General features: G+C 50.9%; 1 protein-coding gene across 2 annotated transcripts in view; it reads right to left on the bottom strand.

Moving 5' to 3' along the window:
- The window catches only part of MEGF11 (multiple EGF like domains 11), a 250,990-nt gene that overhangs the window by 195,496 nt on the left and 29,409 nt on the right, over positions 1 to 26,085 (bottom strand). For both annotated transcript variants that reach the window (XM_068964859.1, XM_068964860.1), the window contains exon 4: positions 1,800 to 1,892. In XM_068964859.1, coding sequence (XP_068820960.1) covers positions 1,800 to 1,892 — 93 coding nt within the window. The remainder of the gene's footprint in view (positions 1 to 1,799; positions 1,893 to 26,085) is intronic.

Below are 26,085 nucleotides of genomic sequence, written 5' to 3'. Positions count from 1 at the left end.
GCCTAGTCCCGTTGATCAAAGGCAGCTGCTCTTCCATTTCTTTCACTGGACTAGAATGAAACCCGAAGTGACAGACTGTCTGAGAAAACCCTCCAGGTCCCGCAGCCACCACAGTCCAGAAACAGTGAGCGTCAAACACACTCGTGCTGAATGGTGATTTGTATGCACTCAGGACCTGAAGAATCACGCTGTATTTCAACCTCCAGCAGACCGCCCTTGACATTATAATTTGGCAACAGCAAGCAAACCTGTCCCAGAAGGGTTAACCGAATCTGAGTTAGATAGTTCCTCATCAAAGATTCATTGTAGGCAAAGTTACACAAAGCAGAACAAAGATAAGAGGGGGAAAAGCTCTCAAACATTTCAGCCGACATGTTTCTGGTGCTCACAGAAAGACTGCTTGAACACATTTCTTTATCTTACCTGTCCCCCAGGTGTACTTTTCATTGCCTGGGGGAGTCCCTGCCCTGTTTCTCAGCACGACTTACCTCAAAGCAGGGAAATGGGTGGAAGGAAGAAGATAGTACAGTCAATGGAAGTCCCAACACATTAGAGAGAGTCTCTGGAGCACCTCAAACTGACCCTGGGCTCCCCAAGCCTAGAGAACCACCCAAACAAGGCCCAAACAAAATCACACCCAATAGTTTGCTTTGCCTGGTAAGTTCCCATAGACTGGATGGACAGGGAGACTCCAGTCAAGGCCTTTGGAAAAAAAGGACCATAATAAGGTGTCACCCCAGCAGAGAGTAGAAGACAGCAAGGGCACCATATTGGGCCAGCGTGGACCCAACATTCCTTAAGTTGTCAGGACCATTGCAGAACAGGGAGGTGGCTCCCCAAGATGGGTCACTGATAGGGGTTAGACCCCTCCTGGATCAGCCTGGCTATGTTACCTACTCGAGTCACACACAGAAAGACACCCTATCCCAGCTCAAAGCAGGAAGGGAACTAGGCTTCAACACTAATCAAGGACTCTTTGGAATCAAGCAAGACCATGACATTAGCCAACCACTGATCCCAAACAGTGCCACTGGAAAGAGGGCTGTCTGTGAGGATGTAGGGGAAATGAGCCAAAGGGGACGCCCTCGCCTTCAGCTGGACTCTTGGCAGAGAAGCCCCTGAGCACGCGGCCTGTAGTCCCACAGTAGAGGTGTGTCTGTGCTGCTGCGGGTCACTCAGTCAGTCCAAGAGCATCGCCTCACTCGTGCTCACTAGAGAGCCTCCCCCAGGGAGTGGGAACGGTCCACCCAGAGAGATGTAAGAACACAGTAACCGCCCCCTACAAGCATGCCGTTCTTCTACCTTTGGGGAACACAGAGGCATCCCAGGGCCCTCCAGTCTCATAAATCAGTCCCTGGAGTCGCTGCAAGCACCCACTGAGCCTTTGAATTAGCCACACTGAGGCCCAAACCTTGACTACTGCGACGTCCTGGGTCGACACCCACGGGTGGCATCTCAATCTCACTTTAAGCCTCAAAGACCTTACTCAGAGGTGTTTCATCCATCAAAAGTCAGAGTCGCTGTGAGCACCCACTGAGCCTTTGGATCAGCCAAAGATGATCCATAGATGACTGCACAGTTCCCCACCCCCCATACAACATGCAATGCCCCTCCAGACCGCCACCTTGCCCCTAGAGCCCTCCACCCCAAGTACCATCATGTAGGCATGCTTCCTCCCCGATGCCCACATTTGCCTAGGCACCCCAAGCCCAGAACAAAGAATTCAGCATCCAACCACGCAAAGTCCCTCCCCAGCCAGAGCTGTGGCCCTGCCCAAACCCCAAAGACCCCAGACTCACCGCTGGAGCAGTCAGGCCCTCCCCAGCCGGGCTCACAGTGGCAGGTGTCCGGGGAAACGCAGCGGCCGTGCACACACTCCTCTGTACACAAGGCTGTGGGAGGTCAGAAGAGAGGGAAGACCAGTGTGAAAACCAGCCATCTGGTCAAGGAGCACAATCCACTTTGTAAGGATGCTCAGAACGCATCTCTGGCTTCAGGGACAAGCAAGCTACTCCTGACCTGAGTTATTTAACTAACTCTGAAAAGGATTCAACAGGGTGTGCTTCATCTCAGCCTTGTTTCCTAAAATGAAACCCAAGCCTGAGAAATGGCAGCGTGGTGACTTTTCAAGAGTTATTTCCTCCAAAAAAAGGAAACACTCATTTTTGGCTATCAAACTAGAAGCTGTCTTTTTTAAAAAAAAACAAACAGCTGATGGGGATGGCAAGAGTACAGGAATCTGGACAATTCATGCATATAGACTCTGATCTCATAGAATATGTGTATCAGTCGCTCAGTAGTATCCGACTCTTACGACCCCATGGACTGTAGACCACCAGGCTCCTCTGTCCAAGGGATTCTCCAGGCAAAGGCATAACGAGTTTTAAAAAAGAGTATTTCCTCCAAGGTTTAACCCTAGGAGACCCTCCACAAAGCCCAATCCCTACAACCCCACCCCTGTTCTCTTTCCCCATCAGCTCAGAAAATGACCCATCTTTTGGTTTCCCCAATTTCTTTCTGCAAAGGCCCCCACATTTATCAGGTTGCCTGAAAAGAATCTGTTCCCCTCACGTTTTTCCCACCTTTCTGCCCTCCTCCCCAAATGGCCCTATTTTTGGGGCTCTCAAATGTCAGCAAATCTGCAAAGTACACAAATGCTGAGGAAAAAGCAACAGCTAATTATAAGAAAGTAATTAAGAGAGACAGCCATGATGATAATTGTAATTAGAAAGTGCCTGGCAAATTCTTATCACTCAGTCAAATGCTACAGCCTCCTGAGTTGGGAGGCAATAGCAGAATAGTTTCCATCAACTACCCCAGTGCTGAGAAGGCTTATTGGCAGCAGTCTGAGGAAGGGAGATTATTTCTCTCTCCCTTTGACATCCACATTTTCTCAAGGTCATCCATTGCTCCTGAGAGATCTGCCCCACCATCTAATCCATCAGTGAGAGATTACAGAAACCTCCTTGGCCACACCATCCCCCCAATTTTGTAAGCCTGGGAAATCAGTGGCTACCATCAACACTGTCAGTTTTTCAGAAGGGATCTAGATGAAGCTTTTTTCCTGACAAGCAACTAGACACCTTCTTTCTGCTTGGAAATGGCCTGGGCCGGGGAAGCAGGTGGCCCCCAATGGTGAGCTGAGAGGACCTGCCACTGACTTCCAAACACCCACCCTGCTTCCATGCCCACTGCGTGGCCAAATGCGAGCGAGAGGGGGCTGTCAGGTTAGACAAGAAAGGTCATTTTGTGGGGGGTGGGGGGTTCTCTGCATGTGCACCTGCTCAGCTGTGTCTGACTCTGTGACCCCATGGACTATAACCTGCCAGGCTCCTCTGTCCATGGGGATTCTCCAGGCAAGAATAATGGAGTGGGTTGCCATGCCCTCCTCCAGGGGATCTTCCCAACCCAGGGATCAAACCCACATCTCCTGTGCCTGATGCATTGACAGTGGATTCTTTACCTACTGGGCCACCGAGGAAGCCCATGGGGTCCTCTGGCCCCTCCTGAACACAAACCTTGGCTCTGAAGCTGTTGCCTTAGCTTCACCTAGGCCTCCTGGCAAGGCAGACCCCAAAGAACTGTTTCAGATGCCCCATTGGTTCGCACTTTGCTGACAGCCCACCCTTGCCAGCCTGGGATGTAGTGTGTCTGGGGGGAGCCCTGGCCCTTGAGTCCTTCTCATTGGTACAGATGGCTTTCAGACAGAGTTCTGTTTGTGCTCAAGACTTCGAGAGCCCCTCACTTCACGGCTCCTGGGCAGTGGCTGGGGCCTACTAGCTAACCCACTTCTTAGCTGAACCCTGACCTCAGTGACCAATTCCACTTAGAGCCACAGTGAGCTGCTCACTCAGTAGCTAACAAGACCCCAGTCAGTCATCCCTGCTTCCTGGCTTTCCCCGCTCCCACTGCATTTGTTAAACAAGCTCAGATTCAATGACCCCAGCGTACACCAGACATGAGGCATTATACCCTGGTTCCCCATCAGCCCTGTCCTCAGCGGCTCCCTCTTCCCTCCATCTCACCCCCTTAGGCTGAGGCCCCACTGTTTTCCATTCCTGAGCCCCTCACCTTCCAGCAGACCCTCCCGTTAGCTTGTCAGGTGAGCCCAGATACCTCCAGTCACCTTCTGACTGCAGACAGCAGCGCCTTGACCCCTGCACAGGGGTTCTGCTGCAGAACGCGAGGGCAGGCAGTGGACCGGGGAACTTGTCCCATGTTAGGTCTGAAAGGCACCTCACAGAAAATCCATCCATCTGCTTCATTTTATCCATGGAGGAACTGAGGCCTGGAGGTCTGGGATCCCATGAACTGTGTGATCTCTGGTCAGGGAGGAAGGAGCTGGAGGAGGAGGCTCCCAGAGACAGAGGCCTGTGAAGGCTGAGGGAGGCGAGAGGCGACCACGATCATGTGGCCTTCATGCTGCATCCAGACTGGACATCCTCTCCCTCCCAGAAAGTTCAAGCCAGAGAAGCTGTGTCAATGTGCCAAGTTCCCTGTGGGCTGAGCAGGGGCTTGGAGCAACTCAAGGGAGAAAGGGCAGAGACTAGCCAGTGCCCTGCCAACCCTCGCTTCTCTGGTCCTCTGACCCTAGAGACATAAGCCCTGGCCATTGTCCTGTACCCTCTCCTTCCTGCAAGGGAGGCATCTTCGGGGGCTCTGAGCAAGCTCTTCCCATTCTCCCTTCCCGTGGCCTCTCCCAGGGACCCCTAGGACCGCGTGCTGAGGACCTCCCCCAGCTCAGCCCTGGATCCAGCACCCAGGCTCCCAGTGACTCTACAAGCCGAGTCCCTGGGCCTGAGTCCAGGGATGTGGTTGCTGTCCCAGCAGTCCATCCAGACCTCATTGTCCCCCTCTCCTTCTTATCACCCTGGTATTCTGTCTTGGCTATCTGCTTGTCAAAAACCTCAGTTCATTCATATTTCATTGGAGTTTAAACAGTGTTGTTTGAAGCATGAAATATTGATAGCAAATTTCTGAGGTTCAGATAGCCATATCTGGCAACTGGGCCACTACGTGTTATGTATCTGGTGGGGAGGGGACAGGACAGCGGTGCTGCAAGGCGAGTCTCCTGGAGGGGAACAGAGGCAAGACCCACGACGCCACCTGGAGCAGGGGCAGCCAGCTCGACACCAGATTCTACGGGAACCCCAGGTGGGCTGTCCCTCCACACAGGGCCGGGGTTTGCACGGCAGCCACCCCAAGAGTATACAGGTCCCCTGAGTTCTCTCTGACCCCAGTCCTTCATGCCAGCTGACCCCCCAGGAGAGGTTGAGTCATGGTTCCGTCACCCCCAACCCCTCCTCAGGCTCTTGTAACTTGAAATGGGGGCATTCTGTCAAACCCCCTTCTCCCTGCTGCACACCCGGGTGCTGTCATGGGCACCCTGAGGCTGGCTCTGCCGAGGGCTCCGCGGGAAAGTCTGAACCTCTGCCCTCTCAGCTTCCCCCCACCCTCATCGCCACCCCATCGTCCCGCCTCAGTCCTGCCTCTACCCTCCTAGGTGTTAGAGGTGCATTTAGTGATGAGCAGCATGGCACAGTGGCTAAGAGCACAGATGGCACCCAGGGAGCCAGGGCTGGACCCGGCGGCGCCACCCATCAGCTCCGGACGTCAGGCGGGTTACGGCCCCTGCTGCGTCAGTCCCCGTCTGTTCAGCTGGGGAGAGTGACAGGCTGGGCCTCGGGCTGTGTGCAGGGATTCAGTGAGCTGACAAAGTATCCAGAGCAGACCCTGGGTCCAGTCAGCGCTGAGTGAGTCCTGCACTGTTACTAGCAGGGTGTCCTCAGCCCCCCAGCAGGGTCTTGGCCAGGCCTGAGCTTCCCTAATCCTCCACCCCCAGGCTGTCTCTCTTATTCTCATCTTTCTCTGAGGTCATAAACACGGGGGGTGAGCTCTAAGGGACATGGGGGCAGAGTACTGCAGGGCAGCCCCATTCCCACCCCCTTGCGGAGAGGCCAGGATGGAAGAGAATGTGACGACCCATGTTTAAACTCCCTATCTGCTATTTACAGTTACAATTACAGGACAATAAGCAAATGGTTTAACCTTCTGTGCCTCAGTTTCTTCGTCTGTAAAATGGGGACAATAATAGTATCTATGTCATGGACTACTGCAAAGATATAAAGCAGTGATACATAATGAGTGTTTAGACCCGGCCTGGCCCCCAGTGAGCACCCAATAAACACCTGCTATTACTAACTCTCTGTCTCTCACACACACGCGCTGGGGTCTGGATCCCATGTCGGAGATAGCTGATGGTGCTCCCCACTTAGTGCCAATTCCTGTGTGCTACCGGTTTCTGAGCACCCTCTCTGTGCCAGGCTTCCCCACATGCTACCTCAACATCCATCACAGGCCATCCACACAGACCTTGAGAGAGTTACCTCTGTCAGTACCTGTCTCTCCTTTGCAGATCTCCAGCCCCTGGGGGACAGAGGCCACTTTCAGTTGGGCTTATTAAAGCTCTCATGATGCCTGGTACACAGTCGGTGCTCAATGTTTGTAGGTCCCAAGGAGAGAGGACCAAAGCAAGCATGGAGAGGGCATGGTTGTCTTTGGTTTCAGAGGTCGGTCACAGGGAAGTTGCCATATCTCTAGACCCTGCCTCTCAGCTCAGGCTACCGCTGGACCTGTGGGAACAGGATGCTGGGTGATCTTAGGGATGGTGGGGGCTGTAGAACAAGCCCAGCTGTAGATGTGAGGAGACCCGGGTTTGTGTCTACCAGCATCCATCTCAGTGCTATCAAGCAACTCACTTTCCTCTCCAGGCCTGTAACCTCCCCTGGAATTCAGATTAGACCAGAGGAGGTCTGAAGTTCCATTCACTGAGAGTCTCCAGAAGCTGCCATCTGCCCACTGTCCTCCAGGAAAGACCTGGGCTACTGCCAGCACTCTAGTCCCACTCGCTGACCCCCCAGCCCCATCCTCTTCCCACAGTCTTGTTTTAGTCACTAAGTTGTGCCCAACTCTTTAGTGACCTCATGGACTGTAGCCCACCAGGCTCCTCTGTCCACAGGATTGCCCAGGCAAGAATGCTGGAGTAGGTTGCCATTTCCTTCTCCAGGGGATCTTCCTGACCCAGGGATTGAACCTGAGTCTCCTGCATCAGCAGGCAGGTTCTTTACCATTGAGCCACCAGGGAAGCCCTTCCTGTGATCTAGTAAATCTCTACTTTCAATCTCACAGGGACCCATGGTATCTGTCCTCCATTCCTTTGAAAAAGACACTGGATGAAGAGCCAGGAGACCCAAGTATGAGTTTAGGCTCAGGCCACCTGACACATGAGCCTGGGCAGGTGGCTTCCCCTTCCCTCATCTACAAAATAAGAGCATTAAAGCACATCACCCTTAAAGGCTTCTTCGACAGCTGACACTCCCTTGATGCTGGGATATCACCATGTCACAGGAGCTGAAAGCTTGAAAGGCTTCCTCTCGGCTCCCCAGTCCCAGTCACCTGGGTCAGCAAGGCCAGGCACAGCCTCCATTGCTCAGCTCCACCAAGAAGCTGAGAGGGCTACGGCCAGCCCAGTCTGCACAGCTATGGAAGGTGAAATATTTTCCCACCAGAACCTCCCTACCCACACAAGGTTCCTCCTGACCGGCCCTGCCATTTCCCCAATTAGCTTGGGTTGATCTGGTCTCCCCAGTAGAGTGTGAGCTCCTTGCGGTTAAATCCAAAGTCATAAACATCCCTGGAACTTACCATGCCTCACAGTTACTCCATGAGTGCCTGTTGGTGACCCTGTGCTTTGCAAGGGAAATTTACAAGACCGAGGAGAAGGACCAGGATACAGAGAGTGTGGAACCATGACCTATAATGATCATGTGAAGGTTGGGGCTTGTTGATGGTGCAAGTGTAGCCTGGAGAAGCAAGTAATGAGTGGGAGGCAGGTCGAAATAAGCTGACAGGCTGTCAAAGAGAAGTGGGAGCCACTCAGTCCCAGACAAAATAGGAACTCAGAGGCACATGAGACAAAGGGGCAGATTTCAGCCAAACTCAAGGCAAGATTTTCTATTACTTGGATGGCTCAGTAATTCAGAGGCCTCTTTCTGTAGGCAGGTAGCAGCCCATCCCTGGGAACATTTCAGTGGAGTATAGAGGACCTACAGAAGCTGGAGGGCAGGGGTCGGATTCTCAGGCCACATGCTGCTGCCATCTATTAGAAACAGATGTTTTGTTGGAGCACAGCTGTGCCCACTCACTGACATATTGTCCAAGGCTGCTTTTGAACTACAAGGACAGAGCTGAGTCCTCACCACAGAGACTGATGGTGAGCAAAGCCGAAACTCTTTGCTACCTGATTCTTCAAGAAGGGACGGAACCCTCCAGCTCTAGATTTCCCAATTTGGTAGGAAATTGGATGTTGGGACTCTTAAGGTCCCTTTCCCCCTTCTATACTTCCATCATTCACTCATTCCCTAGTATGACCAGATGGTAAAACAAAGCCCAAAGTGTGCTTAGGAAACACCCAGTGATGCCCAGTCTCCTTTCTCAAGTGGTCCTCTGGGTCCCCCTGAAGGTGCAAGAGGCTGGGAAGCATAACCCTCAGCAGCCACAAAGGCTCACTTGACCCTCTATTTCTGTCCTCTCTTTTCCTCCTAGAGGAACAAAGAATATGGACAAGCTAGCAGCCACTCATGCTGCAATTGCTTAGGTGGATACTAGTGGCTATGGTAAGTGAAAGAGGCCAAATATAAGTCCTCCTTCTTTGCTGGACACTGACTATCCATTGTGCCACTTCATCCTTGAGGCAGGTATTGGGTTGGCCAAAAAGTTTGTTTGGGACCCAAATGAACTTTTTGGCCAACCCAACAGGTTCATTGTCCCTTCTCAAGCCTTTGTAAATAGTTTTATTAAACCTTCCTCAGTTAACATACCATCTGTTTCTCACCAGGACCTAGCTGATCCAGTTGCCAAGACAAGGTTTAAACTCACATCCATGTGATGCTAAAAGGTCTGCCCTTAACCTCATGCTCCACCACCACCTGGACCACAGGCTGAGATAAGTTAGTACAGTGCCAAATCTGTCACCAACTTAGCAAGTCCCCTCCCTCCCTCTGGGTCTCAGTTCCTCATCTATGAAATGAAGGAGCTGAATGACATGATTCGAATGTTCCTCCCAGCTCTGGGAGTCTAGGGTTTGAATTTTTGGCTCACTGATTCAAGCCAAGCTTGAGAAGAATCCATTCCACAAATGTAGATGCATAGCTCGGCATGGGAACAAGTGTGCTCCAAGGTACAGAGGCAAGGCCAGAGCATCAGTCCTGAGCCGGGCTGATATAAAGCAGCCAGCACGGGGATCTTGGCATTGAACCAAACGGTCTAGGTCAGGCTTGGGGTCTCCTCTGCAAATGAACTCCTGAGTCAACACTAGCCCTTCCCTGGTCAAGGCTGTCTCTCGCTCGTGATGAGCCCTCTGAATCAATCCCCCGATCCTATTAGTATTCCATGCAAGTCCCTGAGGTGTTCATAGTAATATATTTTGCCTGGTGGTTTGCAAAGGATCTTCTAGTTAATGGAACTATAAAAATTACTTACATGAAAAGGTCAAGATAAATAAAGAAAACTTCCATGCTCCCTGGCCAGCTAGCCTGATACCCAGGTAGGACACAAGAAGGCTTGGGAGCCAAGGAAAAGAGGTGGTAGCCTCCCAGAATTCTATAGCACACAGCTTCCAGAGTTTTCCACTAGCCCCATTTTCCCCGGTGTTTCAAGGCATATTGACCGGCCCTTCATCAGCATTCTTGGCTGGAGCTTCAGATCAGGCTGTCATTTGATTTGGCTTGGAGGTAAAATGACCTACATCCAAACAGGCCTAGGTGCCAGTTCCAAAGCAACACACTTAGCATGCGTGATCCTGCCGTGGCCAAGGTCACATAGCATGTGAGGGTGGTGGGGGTGGGTACTTGTGTGTCTGTGTCAGGGAATCACCAAAGGAAGTTCTAAAACAATTCATCAGATGTGTATCATTCATTTCCTCTCCAGTTACCAGCCTGCCACCCCTTCCATGGCCAGAAAGAGCCAAAACAGCTGGTCAACACATCTAGAGTTGGCTTTTAATTGCTGCAGTCACCTGTGGCTCCGAGACATGAATACTCAATCTTTTTTAAAAAGAAGCATTTCACCTGCAGGGCTGATAGGATGGAAGGACATGAAGGGCCAAACGCTCTCATGGTCTGCGGCCTCCAGGTCCCCTTTCTTCCCAATGGGTGGGGGGGTTGGTCCTAGGGAGGCTCCCACAGGACCCTGGGGTGGGTAACCAGGGGCTTGTCACCCCCACTCAACCAGACACATTGGCCCAGAGCCACTCATCTTAATTCAGTGGTGCCCTAGCTGAGTTTTATCCTTTGGCATCTAGCATCATCTAAAAGCCCAGGTCCCTGTGCTGCCACGTATTAGCTGTGTGTCCTTGAGCCACTTATCTTGTCCTCAGTTTCCTCATCTACAAAATAGTTGTGAACTTAGAGGTAATTCATGCAAAGTGCCTAGAACCAGAGGTTGGTTATAACTGCTGTTGGTTGTTTTTGTTTTTAATGCTAGTGTTATTAAGATTCCTCTTCCCAGGACTGGCCAGGGCAGCTGGGATACGTGGTCCCATAGTATCCTGAGGCTCATTTACAGCTCAAAAGGTAACAGAGTGTCCCGGTTTCTCATTTACCCAGGCAGGGAGGGGAGCAGCCAAGCCCTGCGAACACTGCAGAGACAGAGGGTAGGAAGGGAGGAGACAGTCCAGGTTCAGCTCACTGGTGAATTATAATTTACCCAGGGGAGCACCATCCACACCCCCTTCCTCTTCCATTTCTCAGAAAAGAGGAGCATGGAACACGAGGAGGCCCCAGGCTGCCAGGCTCTTTCTCTCAAGGCAGACTAGCGGTTGTACTTTTGGGGGGAAGTGGACTTGGGGGGGCACCTGCAGCCTGGGGATCCTACCTGCCCCCTTGCACCCTTTGCTTATTCATGCAAGTACCCACCCTCACCCGCCTTCCCCTGCTGTATCCCAGGCTCCCCGGGCAGGGCTTATGCAGAGGAATCCAAAACGAGGAACTGGCCAGGTCTTCCTTGCCCTTGGGACTCCCAGGCAGTCAACACTCCTCCAGTGTGCTCTTGATCTGTCCCTACGAAGAGCCCCTCTGGCCCCTAAGAGCCTGGAGCACCCCCTCAGAGAGCTGTACACAGAGGAGCAAGGCCTCAGCTCTGATTTCCACAGTCCAGGAGCAGGAGGCAATGAGAGAATGGACTCGGAAGAGAGTCTAAGAATGTTACTTCCTAGTTGTGTGGCCCCCTAAGCAAGTTCCTTCACTTCTTTGGGCCTCAGTTTTCTCATCTTCAAAATGGGAACAATGGGAACTTCCTGGGTGCTCCAGTGGTTAAGATTCTGTGCTTCAACTTCAGGGGGCACAGTTTCAATTCCTGGTCAGGAAACTAAGATCCCACATGCTGCAAGGCCAATAAATAAATGAATAAATAAATAAAACCTGCTCAATCACTGTCCCATGGTTGTTAGAAGCATTAACAAAGGGAAAAAACACTCTCAAAAAATTTTCAATAAAAAACAAAATTGGGACAATGATGCTCTCCCACAGAAGTTGGTGGCAAAGTTAAATCATCAGTATATATAAACTGCTTAGAACAGTGCCTGTCACATAAGGACCACACTATTATTTCTTTTGAGACCATCTACTACATTCCCCTGCCTTGGAGCACTCACTCAACCAGAAAGCATTTATTAAGCACCTACTACATGCCAGACACTCTGCTACGTGCTAGAAATACCTGAAGCAAGCAGCTGCAGTCTCTGTTTTCTCAGCGTGAGAGTGGGAGAGGGAGACAGTGAGTGAGTGAGCGAGGGCACTAAGGTGTCCCTGGAACCACAGCAGTTCGGGGTGGGCCTCTGCAATTCATCCTACATGCCAGCACGCAGCCTGGTACCCAGCAAGTATCCCATAAATATACACGGAAATGACTGAGTATCTGAATCTGTAAAACATCTCTCCCCTCTCCCAGCGCTCTGCCCATCTCTAATGTGGACCAAGCTGGTTAGGGTTGAAGATGTAACTCAGCTAAGAGGCCAGGACAACGCCAAGTCCCAGGTCTTCCCATGGTGGGACAATGAAATGCCCTTTAGAACAACTCCAGGGACTCTCCAGCTTAGAGTCAAGGACTGTTCCAGCAAAGTTCAACAAAGATTTCAGTCGGGTTTGGGCCCTCACATTCCAGCCAGGAGCCCTGGGGGCCACTTATCATCAAATGCCAGGATCAGATCACAAACTCCCCTGGGGTCCTGTCTTGTATCTACACTAGTCACCCCAATATATTAGCCTGCCTCTCAGGGCTTGTCTCCACATAGCTTGAGTGAGTGAGGGACGTCGGTCAGTCCTGTCCAACTCTTTGCGACCCCATGGACTGTACCCTACCACGCTCCTCCGTCCATGGGATTTTCCAGGCAAGAATACTGGAGTGGGTTGCCATTTCCTTCTCCCATTAATAATTGTTCATCAGTTAAAATTGCTGGGTGGCTCGGATGGTAAAGAATCTGCCTGCAATGCAGGAGACTCAGGTTTGATCCCTGGGCCGGGAAGATCCCCTGGAGGTGGGCATGGCAACCCACGCCTGTATTCTTGCCTGGAGAATCCCCATGGACAGAGGAGCTTGGTGGGATACAGTCCATGGGGTCACAAAGAGTTGGACACAACTGAGCAACTAACACTAAACTGCCAACTTGTCAGAAGGTTCCTATTGGGTTTGCAGGTAAAACAACATGTGTGGCCACTGGGCCTGACAGAAACACCAGCGTCACAGTCAGCTCCCACAACCAACCCTGCAGGCCCCAGGTCTGCATGGCGACGCTCCTGGGACCTTCAGCCTTCCTCACGTGGTAAAGGATTTCCCAGCTGAGCTGTTCAAACCACCAATCCGGCATTCCTGCAAGGAACAACAGCTTTTCAACTTGTTAATGATGTTGGAACATACGGCCTGAGTCAGCAACCCCCAGCACACGACCCAAGAAGATCTTTTTCTGCGTTTTTGTTTCCCGCCCCCCCTCCACCGTTTGACAGATGCCAGGCTTTCTCCAGAAAGACACATTCCAACTGATTTATTTTTTTCCTTTGGGAAATTGATCCTCAACACCTACAAGGAAAGCAAAACATGGGGCTTGTTGAGCATGTTTTTAATGCTCTGATTTAAAAACTGGTCCCCTGGTTCTGCCTTGTGGCTTGCCCTCCTTGAAGGAGCTAGCTGCTTCTCCCAGCCACATGTGACAGAGTCCCACGGGAGGTGCTGGCGGGTGAAAATATGTTCATTAGAGAGACCCCAGGCAGAGGGACATAGTTAAGCATGTGGGCTTCAGGTTGGACAGACCCAGGTTCACGTCCTGGTTCTTCCACTTGGCTAGCCATGTGGCCTTGAGCAAACTAGGATACCCTAACAACACCTTGGGTTCTCCAACTGTAAGACTGCTGCAACAGCGTCTCCTAAATAAAGGGTGGTTATGAGGGACTAAATAAAACAATGCCTGTAAGGTGGTTGGCAGAGCAGGAGGCAGCCTACACATGACCCTCATACACTCAGAACTCAGAGAAGTCAGCAGGCACTCAGAACCACAGCACTTCAGAGCAGAAGGGGCCACGTAGTCAGAACCCCCACTTCCACCACCTCAGCCAGTGCTTGAGCCCCTCTCCTGCAATCCATGCCAACCCCCTCCCAAGAGACTCCTAGTAGCAGGAAATGCAGCCACTCTGCTCCAGTGTCACTCAGTGACATCCACATCCTCAAGAGAGAAAGGCTCTCTCCTGCCTCCTGGCCTTTGCACATGCTGTCCCCTCCTCCCGGAGACACGCTTCCCCTCCTCTTTGTTGTCCACCTTAAACATGGCCAACTTCAGGAAGCCATCCCTGGACATTTCAAAAGGCTGGCTGCTCCTGATACATGCTCTCCTAGCACTTGCCCTTCCTTGTCAAAGTACAGGTCAAATGTTACTGTTCTGCTTGTTTCACTGTCTTCAACTCTGGACCAGGAGCCTCGGAAAGGAAGATGCTCGCTCCCTTTCTCTCTTGAAACCTTAGGGCCCAGCACAGACCTGGCACAGAGCAGAAGCTTCATAAGCATCTGCTAAAATGTATGAATGAATCAATCAATGAAGCCCCTTCTGTCTGTGAACCACTCTAATCACTAGAAAGCTTTTTTGCTTCACTGAACTGAAATCTGCCTCCTCAGAACTTGCCTGTGTTGCTGCTGAGTCTGCCCCTTTCTGCTCCCCAGCCCATGTTTCATCCTGATTCCACATGACAAGCCTTCAGGGAGCTTTTCTCTATTGAGACTGAAGCTGATCAGATACAGTGACAGGAACAGCTTCTAAGGAGGGTGGGGCCGGGATCAAAGGTGTGCACGTCTGGAGAAGCATCTTTCCTGCCTCTGAAGTTAACATTTCGTGCTGGATTCTGGGGCCAGGCTGTTGCCAGCAGCTGGAGTGAGGAAACCCACGCCAGGGTTTACAAGCACCGTCACGGCCATGTGCCCCAGTAGTTGAGCAGCCTGTGGTCCTGCTGGTTTTAAATCTCATTCCTAATGAGGAGCTAAATCAGGAGCTACTTAGCATCACTGATTTAGGGCTTTAATAAAAATAATGCAAAGTGGAAGGGAAAGGCAGCTGTGAAGGTCACTGTCAGCTGCTCCTCCCTTCTCACTACCACCATCCCTGTGAGGTTCTCTACCCAGCCGAGGATCCCTAAATTCCCCTGAAGCCCACACTCAGAAGTCGGTGCTTTTACGAACTGCCTGCCTGCTCAGTCACTTCAGTCATGTCCACCTCTTTGTGAACCCATGACGATAGCCCGCCATGCCCCTCTGTCCATGGGATTCTCTAGGCAAGAATGCTGAAGTGGAATGCCATGCCCTCCTCCAGAGGATCTTCCTGACCAGGGATCGGACCCTCATCTCCTGAGTCTCCTGCACTGCAGGCGGATTCTTTACCACTGAGCCACCAGCGAAGCCTTTTATGAATTAGTCCTTATCAAATCACATTCCTTCGTAGCCTGGGCTGTATTTGTTTCCTGCTGAGTTATATTTAGGAATATCCTAACTTCTTGGGAACTTAACACTTCTCCTCTTTGAAAAGACGCTTTAACATCCCCGGTCCAAAGAGTCTAGAGGCCTGTGACCCCGCTTTGTGGTTTACTTGTCCCCTGGACCACTCACACTCTCCACCTGAACAACTCAGGATGGGGCAGGGGACAAGACAGACTCTTAGAGCCTTTACAGCCTGACGTTCTATGATTGGGGCATCTGCAGTTCTGCCCTCAATAGAGTTTAGAGAAGTTCATTTCCAACTCCCTGATGAAACCCAGCGATCCCTGGACCCAGGGTCAAGGCTGTTTCCTCCCATTTCAAATAACTCTATTTGAACATTGAGTACTTTAGTTCTTAAAAAGCCTTTTCATGTAAAAAACAAAACTCACCATCACCTGTCTCATAGTTTCTAAGTGGCAAAGCCAAGATGCAAGCCCCAGGCTGACGGTCCTCCCCACTTCCCAATATGGCCTGTTGAGCAGGCCTAAATCTTCAGGGTGGCCAGTAAATGAGCTATGTGGGCACACAGGCTCGGTGAGTAGGGAAGGCTTCCCAGAGAGGGGTCCCGGTGTGTTGGGAGGGGCAGAGTGAATGAAGCACCTCTCTTGAACAGACAGAGGTTTCAAAGACAGTCCTGACCAGTTCTCTCCTCTGACTCCAGTGGTCAGGCTAGGGTCACTTGCCTCTCACTGTTTGGGGCAAAGAACAAACCCAGCCCTGGTGACTCGGGGTGGGGAGCAGACATTCTGCTCTGACCCTCCCTGCCTTGCTCTACAGGATGGCCCTGGCCCTCGCCCCCTCCTACCCCTCCCTCAGTTCAGTTGCTTAGTCATGTCAGACTCTTTGCGACCCCATGAACCGCAGCATGCCAGGCCTCCCTGTCCGTCATCAACTCCCAGAGTCTACCCAAACTCATGTCCATCGAGTCAGTGATGCCATCTCATCCTCTGTCATCCCCTTCTCCTCCCGCACTCAATCTTTTCCAGCATCAGGGTCTTTTCAAATGAGTCAGCTCTTCGCATGAGATGGCCAAAGTATTGGAGTTTCAGCTTTAGCATCAGTCCTTCCAATGAACACTCAGGACTGATCTCCTTTAGGATGAGCAGCCCTAAGCCACGAACAGCCACAACTGCGATGAAAATGAGCAGGGATTCTCTCCTAAATATCTCATCCAAGGGCCTGTCCCCACATCTTTGGGGAAAGGCACCATCTCAATATACTTGCTCTTGAGAAAACAGCAAATGCCCCAGATCATTCACTGCAGCGCTGTCTATGACAGCCAAACGTCCATCCACGAGGGGAAGGGGAAACAGGCATAGTAAGGCTATTCTGTGGAAGACTACACAGTCATAAAGAGGAATCCGAAAGCTCTCCGTGTACTGATAACGTACACAAAGCTAGAAGTGAAAAGCATAAAGGCAGAGCATTGGGTTTGGGATATGCTGCCATTGATGTAAAAATTAAAAAGCATAGGGGAAGAATGCGTATACATACTTCCTTATATGTGGATAAACTATCTCTGAAAAGATGCCCCCAAACTAATAGTGGCTTCCTTCAGGAAGGGGGAACTGGGAGAAAGGCTTCCTATTACACCCTCTTTTGTAAACTGTTAAAATATTCAACCAGGTGAATGTATTATCTGTGCAGAAAATAAATACCATTAAAGCTGTAGAAATAAGGCACTCTCTCCAAAAGCCTCTGTTAACATACACGAGACTCCTCTGGGAGAGAGAACACATTAGTGTCAACCTTATTAGTCCTGAGTGAGAGTAACTGTCATCACAGCGGGGCCCTGAGGGGACGGGACTCTGGGCTGAAAAGCTCGGAGAAAGGTTTGTTCTCATCCGGTGGCTAAACCTTGGCCCCTGCCTGAAGGTCAGTTCTCCTGCTGAGTTAGGGCCTGAGAAGTTGCCTCCCTAGCAATAGCCTAGTCTCTGTCACCTTGGCCCATCCTAGGAAGACAGCAGGGTCCCTGGGGGCTTTGCAGCACCAGGCAGAGGAGAGGCTGGCAGGGCAAGGATGCACTGTCCCAACTTCCCAGCAGCTGCCGACCTCAGCACAATGTGACCCAATAAAACATCATCGCCCGAATTCCCTGAGATGACGTTTACTCTTGTATCACACTGAGGAGTATTGATTTTTCCAAACAAGGCCCTTGTTCTCCCTTGTCCCAACTTTCATCAACCTAATCCTGTAAGATGCTTTCCCTGCTCTGTCCCCTTCTGTCTCCCTCCCTCCTCCCTTCTTGGGTTTTTCCCTCTCTCCCACTCCTCTCATATATGCCCCCATTTCCTTTCCCCTTCTCTCTTCACTAATCAATCCACCGCTGCCGCTGCTGCACAGTCACGTCCAGCTCTTTTGTGACCCCATGGACTGTAGCCCTCCTGGCTCCTCTGTCCACGGGATTTCCTAGGCAAGAGTACTGGACATGTTGCCATTTCTTTCTCCAGGGGATCTTCCCGATCCAGGGATTGACCCAGCATCTTCCGCTTGGTAAGTGGATTCTTTACCACTGAGACAACTAATTCACAGCCCTACTCTAAGCATCTCCTCAGGCCCAGAAGTGACAAAGCCCCCTGTTCCTTCCATTTAAGTGATGGTCTTCTGGTCATCCAGATCCAGCCCCTCTGGCCCTTCAGGAAGATGGGTTGGGGCAAAAGGAGGGAGGAGGAGAGAGGGGAAGAGACTACAGCATGTACTGAGCTGGCTACGTCATTTCCGGTCAGAGCCCCAGGGAGGGATGCTGATGGGACCCCCAGATTGCTCAGCATGGGCTCTTGAGAGAACCCTGTGTTCCAGCCGAGAGCATGCTGACACCGGAGCATCCTCTTTGGGTTGCTGTACCCTTTCCTTTCTGTACCCAACAGTGGAGCCTACTGGAAAATGTCAGAGGATCCTTACCCTCTCTCTTCCTGCCTGTCCACCTTCCCACCTTTCCTTCAAGGTTCAGCCCCTGCCTCTCTGCTCAGGGCATCCTGCCAGAAACTCCAGCTGGCCAGGAGGGGGCTACTTCCTATCTCAGTTCTGGTGACTCCTGGCTCCCATCTCCAACTCCTTAAAAGATGGACCAGATGTTCTTTATCAGCACCCTGCTCTCCTCCCCCCAAGCCCTGTCCTGTTACCTAGCACAGTATTTACAAAGGAAAAAAATTTGGTGGGTATCCGCAGATGGGCAGTAGAATGGAAAGAAGGAAGGAAAGAAGATAGAGAAGGAGAGATTAAAGAAAGATAAAACATTTCTGTCTCTGAATATTCAGAGCATACCATATTACTATTCATCCAGCACTTTATAATTTCTAAAGCTCATTTATGTTTGTCATTCATTTGCTTTCCCAACTTTCACAAAAAGTCAGCAAGACAGGGCTGTTACTATACCCATTTTACAGATTGGGACACTGAGGCTCAAAGACTTGAAGGCACTTGCCCAAGGTCACCCACACATGAGCTGGCCAAGAACTGGGTCTTCCAGCTCCTCAGCCCTGGCCCTTGGTACAGCCTCCCTGGCTACCTGTATTATTCCTCCAGCTTGCCTCCTTGAGCAACTGGCTCATGATTAATTATGCCTTGAATGTGGGGGGCTCATCTCACAGGCTGGGCTACCAGCTGCTGGAGAGCAGAGACCTGTCTGATGGTCTTTCCAGTACACAGATGCAGCCCAGGGCCTACACTGCACAGCAGCCAGGTGGACGCTTGCTGGGATGGAAGCCCGAGCCTCACACTGCAGAGAGCGAGCCCACAGCAGAGCTGGCTCCCCAGGGCCCAAGGACACATGCTTCCAGAAATCAGAAAGCCCTAAAAGGCAAGACAGTTATTTCCCCCTAGGTAGAAAACTACAGGAAAAGTGACAAGTGATTCAGCTCTTTAAGCCCCTAATGTCATTTCTTTCATTCCTTATCCCAGAGCGCCTACAGGGGACACAAGTGGCAGGCACTGAACAAAACATTTTACCAAAACAAAACACAAGATCAGGCCCAGAGTGGGTTGCCATGGAGTCCGAGAAGCCCTCGGAAGGCAGCAGTCAGGGCTGCAACCCACATGCTTCCACGGCTCCCCACACACCCATGTGCAAACACACAGCCCCCAGGCCTGGGCTCTGCCTCCTGCAGGCCCAGAACAAGGCCTTCTGGAAGGCAAGATCAAACCGTTCATTCAGGAGACTGGGCTGTGTGACCTTGGGTGGATGCTTCTTAGAGTTCCAATTTCTCATCTGAAAAATGAGGATGGCAATGACTTCCTTGTTACAAGGTACACAGACCAAATCACAAGTGCTGTGGGGGAAATACAAGGTGTGGTAGGACAGCCTTGTGGTTAGACCACGGCCTCCAGAGCTGGGGTTCCTGTGTTCAAATTCCAACTCCACCACTTCCCAGCTAGGCACTCATTGTTAGGGTACTCACTTTGCTGCTGGCTGCCTTGTCTCCCCACAGGCCTGCATTATAGGTAAAGGCAGCCCCCGACCTTGGCAAAAGGAGGAGAAGGGGAGGGGATGGAAGGGAAACTGAGGGCAGGTCTCAGTTACCAGGGCAACCTTCTATCTGCCCAGCGATTCAGTTTGTAAAAACCCTTCTTTCCCAGGATCTCTGTTGTTGCTGTTCTGCTCCCCTCCCCATGTGTGGTTCATAGTGAGGGTTATTTGTCCAGTGTAAATAGATGAGAACCCCAAGCAGCTCAGAGGAGGCAGGTGACTTGGCCAAGGTCACACAGCAAGTTAACAGAGTCACAGCCAGAATCCAATCCACCAAAGCCTGCTCATTCTGGGCACCTGTTCCCACAAAGGGAAGAGGTGAGACCCGCGAGGGTTCACAGGGCAGCAGCTGCCCCTCCCCAAGTCCCCATGGTCTGGCAGTCTCGGGGCAGGGCACCCCTGTCTACAGCTGCAGCGATGCCTCCATGCCCCCCGAGCTCTGCCCCAGACTCCCGCCTGCGTGCCCCACCTCAGTGGCGATGCCAAGGCCAGGGGTTCTACTCCCATAGGAGCCCCTCCACCTCCTAGTTTCTTAGATACATGAAGCTCAGTCCCACCTCAGGGTCTTCAGCCACGCAGTTCCCCTGGCTGGAGCTCCTCGCCATCCCCGGGTTTCATGATTCACCCTTCAGCTCTCAGCCCCTCACTCTTTTCCCCGATTTCTCCATCCTCTCATCTGAAGTTCTCCCCAGTACTGGCTCTCATCACCCCATTGAAGGGGTCATTCTCGATTTACTTGGGGAGGGGGGCGATTGTTGAAAGGCTGTCTCTCGTTAGGTATCAGCTTCATGGTGGGGAGAGACCCCCATCCCTTTTGTTCATCCCTGAACATCCACGTATTGTGTCAGCACTGAGTACAATAGGCATTCAATACATGCTGTCTGAATAAGAAGTAAATGAACACATTGTTCAGCCTTTTGAGTAGGCACGCAATAAATGTTTGTTAAACGGATGACCCTATTTCTGAAAAGGTGCTGTAATTACTGTCATAAGGACACTACCAAAATAAACATTTTTCTTTTCCTGACTTCCCCCATGCCTCTGCAGGACTGGATATAAATAACACCTTGCATTTGTATGTAACAGAGTAAAAATCCAATTCATGTCAGATCCCACATATTCATCTTGTGAGGTAGGTAGGCAAATGTTGCTGTCAGATGGTGCCCAAGGAGAATAAGCAATTCCCCCAGCTTCACACAGAGGTTCATGGAAGTATGGAGAGCAAAGTATGGCTATGGTGCTACCCTGATCAAGCCAGACCTGCAGCCCTTCCTACAATGCCAAAGGAGGGTAGAGAAGTTTGGGAATGATGCTTTGCTGAACAGTGAGCTCCCTAAATGAAGGATCGTGTCCATTTTCTCCATCATCTGGCCCAGAGCCTGGCACATAGAGATGCTTGAAAATCAGCTGCTAAATCAACAATGATATTTTGCATGGAAAGGAAAATGGGGGGCAGAAAGAGAAGAGAGGTTTCATAAACATCTAGAAAGTTATTATACAGAAGAGAGAAACTTGTTCTGGGACCAAAATAGATACCGTTCTCTCACCAAGAGTAGTCCAAATCCTCTTGGGCTTCCTTAGAAGAGAGTGAGTTCCCTGTCAACAAATGCAATCAAATTGAGTCTGAATAATCATCTCTGGCTGTGACAACATGAGGCCTCCAGGCTACACAGCTTCCTGGGCTTCCATTTACATGTGAAGAATGTGTGAATGATGGCCAACACAGAGGTTAGTATCCAGAGAGCTGTGTCCAGGGTCTGTGGACTGCAGGGTCCCACCCAACCCTGAGAGTCTGTGGTCCTGCGATCTGGGTGTAGAGAAGGGTCAGAATCCACACCCTGATCTCCTGATTCGAAGACTTCAGCCTCAAGGACATGAGGCCTGGGGTTCAGGTCCAGAGGATCTCACAGCTGGTCTCTGAGCTTCAGCTACTTCATTTTACTCCTGGCCCTTGCTCTCCCAATATGACCATGCTGGGGTTAGAAAACTGAACCTCCACCCTTAAGTGTGGGTTTCCCTGGTACCCACTGTCCCCTTGGTGCCTCTTCCTCTCCCTCCATCATCTGGGCACACAGTCTTATCCACACACAACCCCCAAAAGTCTAGCCAGGGTGCTGGGTGCTATCGCCCTGACAGCCAACTCCCAGGTGCCAGCACGTAGCAGCCCCTGAGCGGGGGAGAAAAGGGTGCAGCTGGAAGGAGGCCCAGCTGGACCTGAGAAGAAGAGAAGAGGGAGGCAGCCATCGTGGGGCTGAGTGCCAGCTCCCTGCCACCTCTGAAGGTCATCTGATACAACTGTCACCTCTGGCCCTTCCCCCTCAGTGGGCACTACAAGAGAAGAACTTTCAAATAGCCTCCACCAGGCAAAAGGGAAATTCATGAAGGGGAAGGAAGTGGGGATGGTCGACCAAGCACCAGGGAAATCATGAAGGGGATGGCAGATGGGGGAAGCCAAGCAGGAACATGTTTTCATTTCCAGCCTCAGCTTTACTGATCAGAGGCCACGGTTACACCGGCACCAGCACAGAAGACCCAGTGGGCTTGAATCCACTGGCTAAATCCCAGAGCCAGGCTTCACTGACTTTGGGGTGAAGAGAAGGAATGGATCTGAGAAGTTATACCGTAAAGGCCAAGATCATCCCTTCTGCTGCTGAGGATTAGTGAGCAAGACTCCAGCCCTCTGGGGGAGAGGCTACTTTGACTTACCCCAAAGTTCCCTCCTGGCAGACACTGAAATTGCCAAACACTATAAGCTGCCTATTAGCCCCACAGTACATTCATCCCCAAGCCCTGCCTTGTGGGCCTTCAGGGCAACCTCTGCCAGGAGGACATAGGGGAAGAACAGGAAGATATAAAGTGACACAGAGGCAGAAGGTTAAACAGCAGGGCATCCAGACCCTGCCCTGGGTTTCTGGGGAGAGCATATTCCTCTGGCTGGGGACCCTGGAGCCTAAAGGCTGTGTCTCATCCCCACAAGCCAGGGAGTGAGGGATGTGGAGGGGACCACCGGCCACATCCCCCGCTGATGGGATGCCTTGGCCATGGACTTGGGCAATTGCTAAACCTAAAGTCAACCCGCTTACATGGGTTGGGAATGCCTCGATTGTGGAGGCTTCAGTTGGAGACTCCTCCTAACAGGAGGATAAGGGGACGCAGCTGGCTTCAGATCAAGTTTTAAAGCAGAGAAGGTACCAGTATCCTCTGACTAGGTCTCCCCTTCTTACTCCCCTATACCATCCTCTCTCCATCCCAGCAAGCATGCAGATTAACACGTTACCTCCTCAGGTAAGAGCTACATTTTAGCAGGAATCTTCTGGAGACCAAGCAATCACCCAGGAGAAGCTCTCTAACATGAAAATTCCTGGCTAGTCTTTGGGAGGGGTACCGAGAGGCCCTGAGACAGAGCAAATTGAGTGATGCCTTTTCCCTAAGGAGGACACCCTCAGCTAACACCACACTGATAGATCCCCTGCTACTTGGGTCTGGTGCAGTCTCTAAGAAAGAGCCCTGGCTTTGCAGTTATACCTAAGCTTGAATTCTGTCTTCTGGTTCTTGGTTGAAGGACCTCTGGCCACTGACGTGAACTCTCCACGCTTCTGCTTCCTCGTCTGTGATCTGAGAAACACACAACCCCCTGAAAGCACTGCCGGAAGGTCACCCATCACGATGCTGGCATGCTGCGGGTCCCACCACGCCCCTGTCCCCTGCCCCCCGGGTGTGCAGCGTGTGCAAAGGAAAAGAGCTAACCTCTAGAATGAAAACACACACTGGAATATGTCCTTCATTCCAACCAGCTGAGAAGCTGGGGAGGGAGAGGGCCTCTTTGAGGGAAGGGTATTAGCAGTTCCAGCCAACCAGAAGTCCCTCATCACCTTTAATTCTCCCAGAGGGAGCCTGTCCAGGTTGAGTTATCTTCTGTCGGCAAGAAAAGCAGCTCTGGCCCTTTTAACCCAACACGGATCATAGAGCAGAGAAAATATAACTGCCCCAAACCACTAAGCACTCTTCAACTAGATTTTCCCAGCCCTGCCAAAGAGGCAAGCGGCGACCACAGTTAAAGGAATGATATGTATATTTTCCGGAGGAAGTGGAAGATTGACGCGGTAGGGAACTCAGGGGAACTAGCAGGGCATCAGCACACGTGACCTTAGACATAAGCCCCGGCCAGGGCAGCCCGGCCAGGAGGCGGCCGCTGAGTCAGGGTTCCTGGAGATGGATGGCTATGCTGCGGGCCAGGGCACAGGGACGTTCCATCTCTCTCCATCATCCATCCCCTTGACTGCTCTGTTGGTGGGTTGCCTTAGCGTATGCATGAAAATTGCAAGTCTCATCATTCACCCAGATGGTGGAAGCTCCCAAATTGTTCCTTCTCGAGAGACAGCTGTTCCACCGCTGGGCCATATGGCTCCCCTTGCTCTGCGTCCTGCTCTGGGAAATGGACCATTTTCCCCAGGCAGCTTCCCAGATCAGGATCATCTCTCGTTCTTAGCAGGCAATTAAGACCTCCAGCTGAGGTGTCTACACTGCTCCACGTGTCGTTTGTACACATGTCAGACTGGCATTTCAAAGCTCGATCAAGGTAAATACCGGGGCCAAGGCATGGTGGCTTTGCCTCCTACTCAAAGGGAAACTCTACATAGACTCAGAGGGAGGCTGCCCAGGAGTCAGCTCACCTCTTCTCTGCTCGTACACTCTGAATTGCAGGCTGGAAATGACCTTCGGGCTCATACTGTCTGCCTTTGATATAGGCTCATTTCAAACCAGAGACAGACAACCATCCACCTTCCACCATTTGAATTGTGAAGTTATTAGCAAAGACTTTTAAGACAAGCTTGTGATTTAGGAATTTGTGGACCTTCTCAGTGGAAGATTAAAAGCATCAGTGGGCAGAGAAGCTTCCTGTCACTGGCAGCCTAGGTTCTCTGACCCCTCTCTGGGACAGCTGTAGGCTGAGGATGCAGATGTCGTATTTTTTCTTTTAATCGAGGTATAGTTGAGTTACAATGTTGTGTTAATCCCTCCCATATAGCAAAGTGATTCAGTTACACATATATTATATACACATTCTTTTTAATATTCGTCTCCATCATGGTTTATCACAGGATATTTAATATAGTTTCCTGTGCCCTTCAGTAGGACATTGTTTTTTTATCCATTCTCTGTATAATAGTTTGCATGTGCTAACCCCCAAACTCCATTCCTCTCTTCCCCCATTCCCCTAGACAACCACAATCTGTTCTTTATATCTGTGAACTTGTTTCACAGATAAGCTAATTTGTGTCACATTTTAGATTCAACATATACGTGATATCATATGGTATTTGTTTGTCTTTTTCTGACTTACTTCACTTGGTATGATAATCTCTAGTTGCATCCAAGTTGGAGAATTTCATTCTTTTTGACGACCGAGTAGTATCCCATTGTATATCTGTACCACAGTGATGTAGACTTCCTACCTTCGCTTTCTATACCGTAGCCCGTGCTGCACGCTGGAGCCAGCAGGGCCGTGACTGGGACCTCATCACTTACAAAGCTCATCTCCTGCACGCTCGATGTCTCCACCCACTCTGTGACATGCACTGTGTACTCAACAATATGTATCTACTATTCTTTCTGACAGTTTCAGACATTTTCTTTAAGAAGCCAGGGAAGGGGGCTTGTGTACCTCCCAACCCTTGACTCCTTCCCAGTTCTGAACATTGTGATTCCTTTGCCCTTGGCCTAACAAAGACATTCTCTAAGCATTATCCTGCCATCGTGGCTAACAAAAGTTGAAGTTATTAAGCATTTACTGTGTGCCAGGTACTATTCCAAGCATTTTATATGAGTTTGCTCACCTAATTCTCACAAGCCTAAATGGAAGGTCCTATTATTATTCCCATTACACAGATGAGGAAAGTGAGGCTCTGAAAGTAAATATATAGATTCCCCAGATCAGGCTTCATCCCATCAGGCAGTAACAACTAGAGTGGCAACTGAGCAGGACAGGTGGTCTGGCTGGGGAGTGGGTGACCTGCAAGGGTCAAAAAGGCAGCTGCAGCCAACAGCATATCAATTAAATCCTACCAGCCCTCAAACTCCAAAGACGTCAGCTAAGGCCAAATGTGGCCTTGTTGTAGCTAAGCCTGCAGGCCATTGGCTGTTACAGAATGGTTATCAGCATGAAACTGACACCAGATGCCGGGACTGACTTCCAGCTGTTATCACTTCATTGCTGTGTGACCTTGGAGAAGTTCTCTAAGCATTCTGTGCCTTCATTTTCTCATCTACGAAATGAGAATGTTAACCCTACCTACTCCATAGGGTTGTGGTGAGGATTAAATGAGTCAATATGGGAACGAGCTGGGAGAGTAGCATTGCCACATATACACTGCTGTGTGTAAAACAGGTACCAGAGGGAAGCTGCTGTATGGCTTAGGGAGTGCAGATCTCTGCTCTGTGATGACCTAGAGGGGTGGGATGGGGTGTCGGAGGCTTAAGAGGGAAGGGCTATATGCATACAGAGAGCTGATTCACCTTGTTGTATAGCAGAAACTAACACAGCATCGCAA

The sequence above is a fragment of the Capricornis sumatraensis genome, chromosome 2 (genome assembly GCF_032405125.1).
Source record: "Capricornis sumatraensis isolate serow.1 chromosome 2, serow.2, whole genome shotgun sequence".
NCBI classification, from domain to species: Eukaryota; Metazoa; Chordata; class Mammalia; order Artiodactyla; family Bovidae; genus Capricornis; species Capricornis sumatraensis.
Note: the sequence above shows the minus strand (reverse complement) of the source record. Positions and strands in the feature narration are given on the sequence as shown.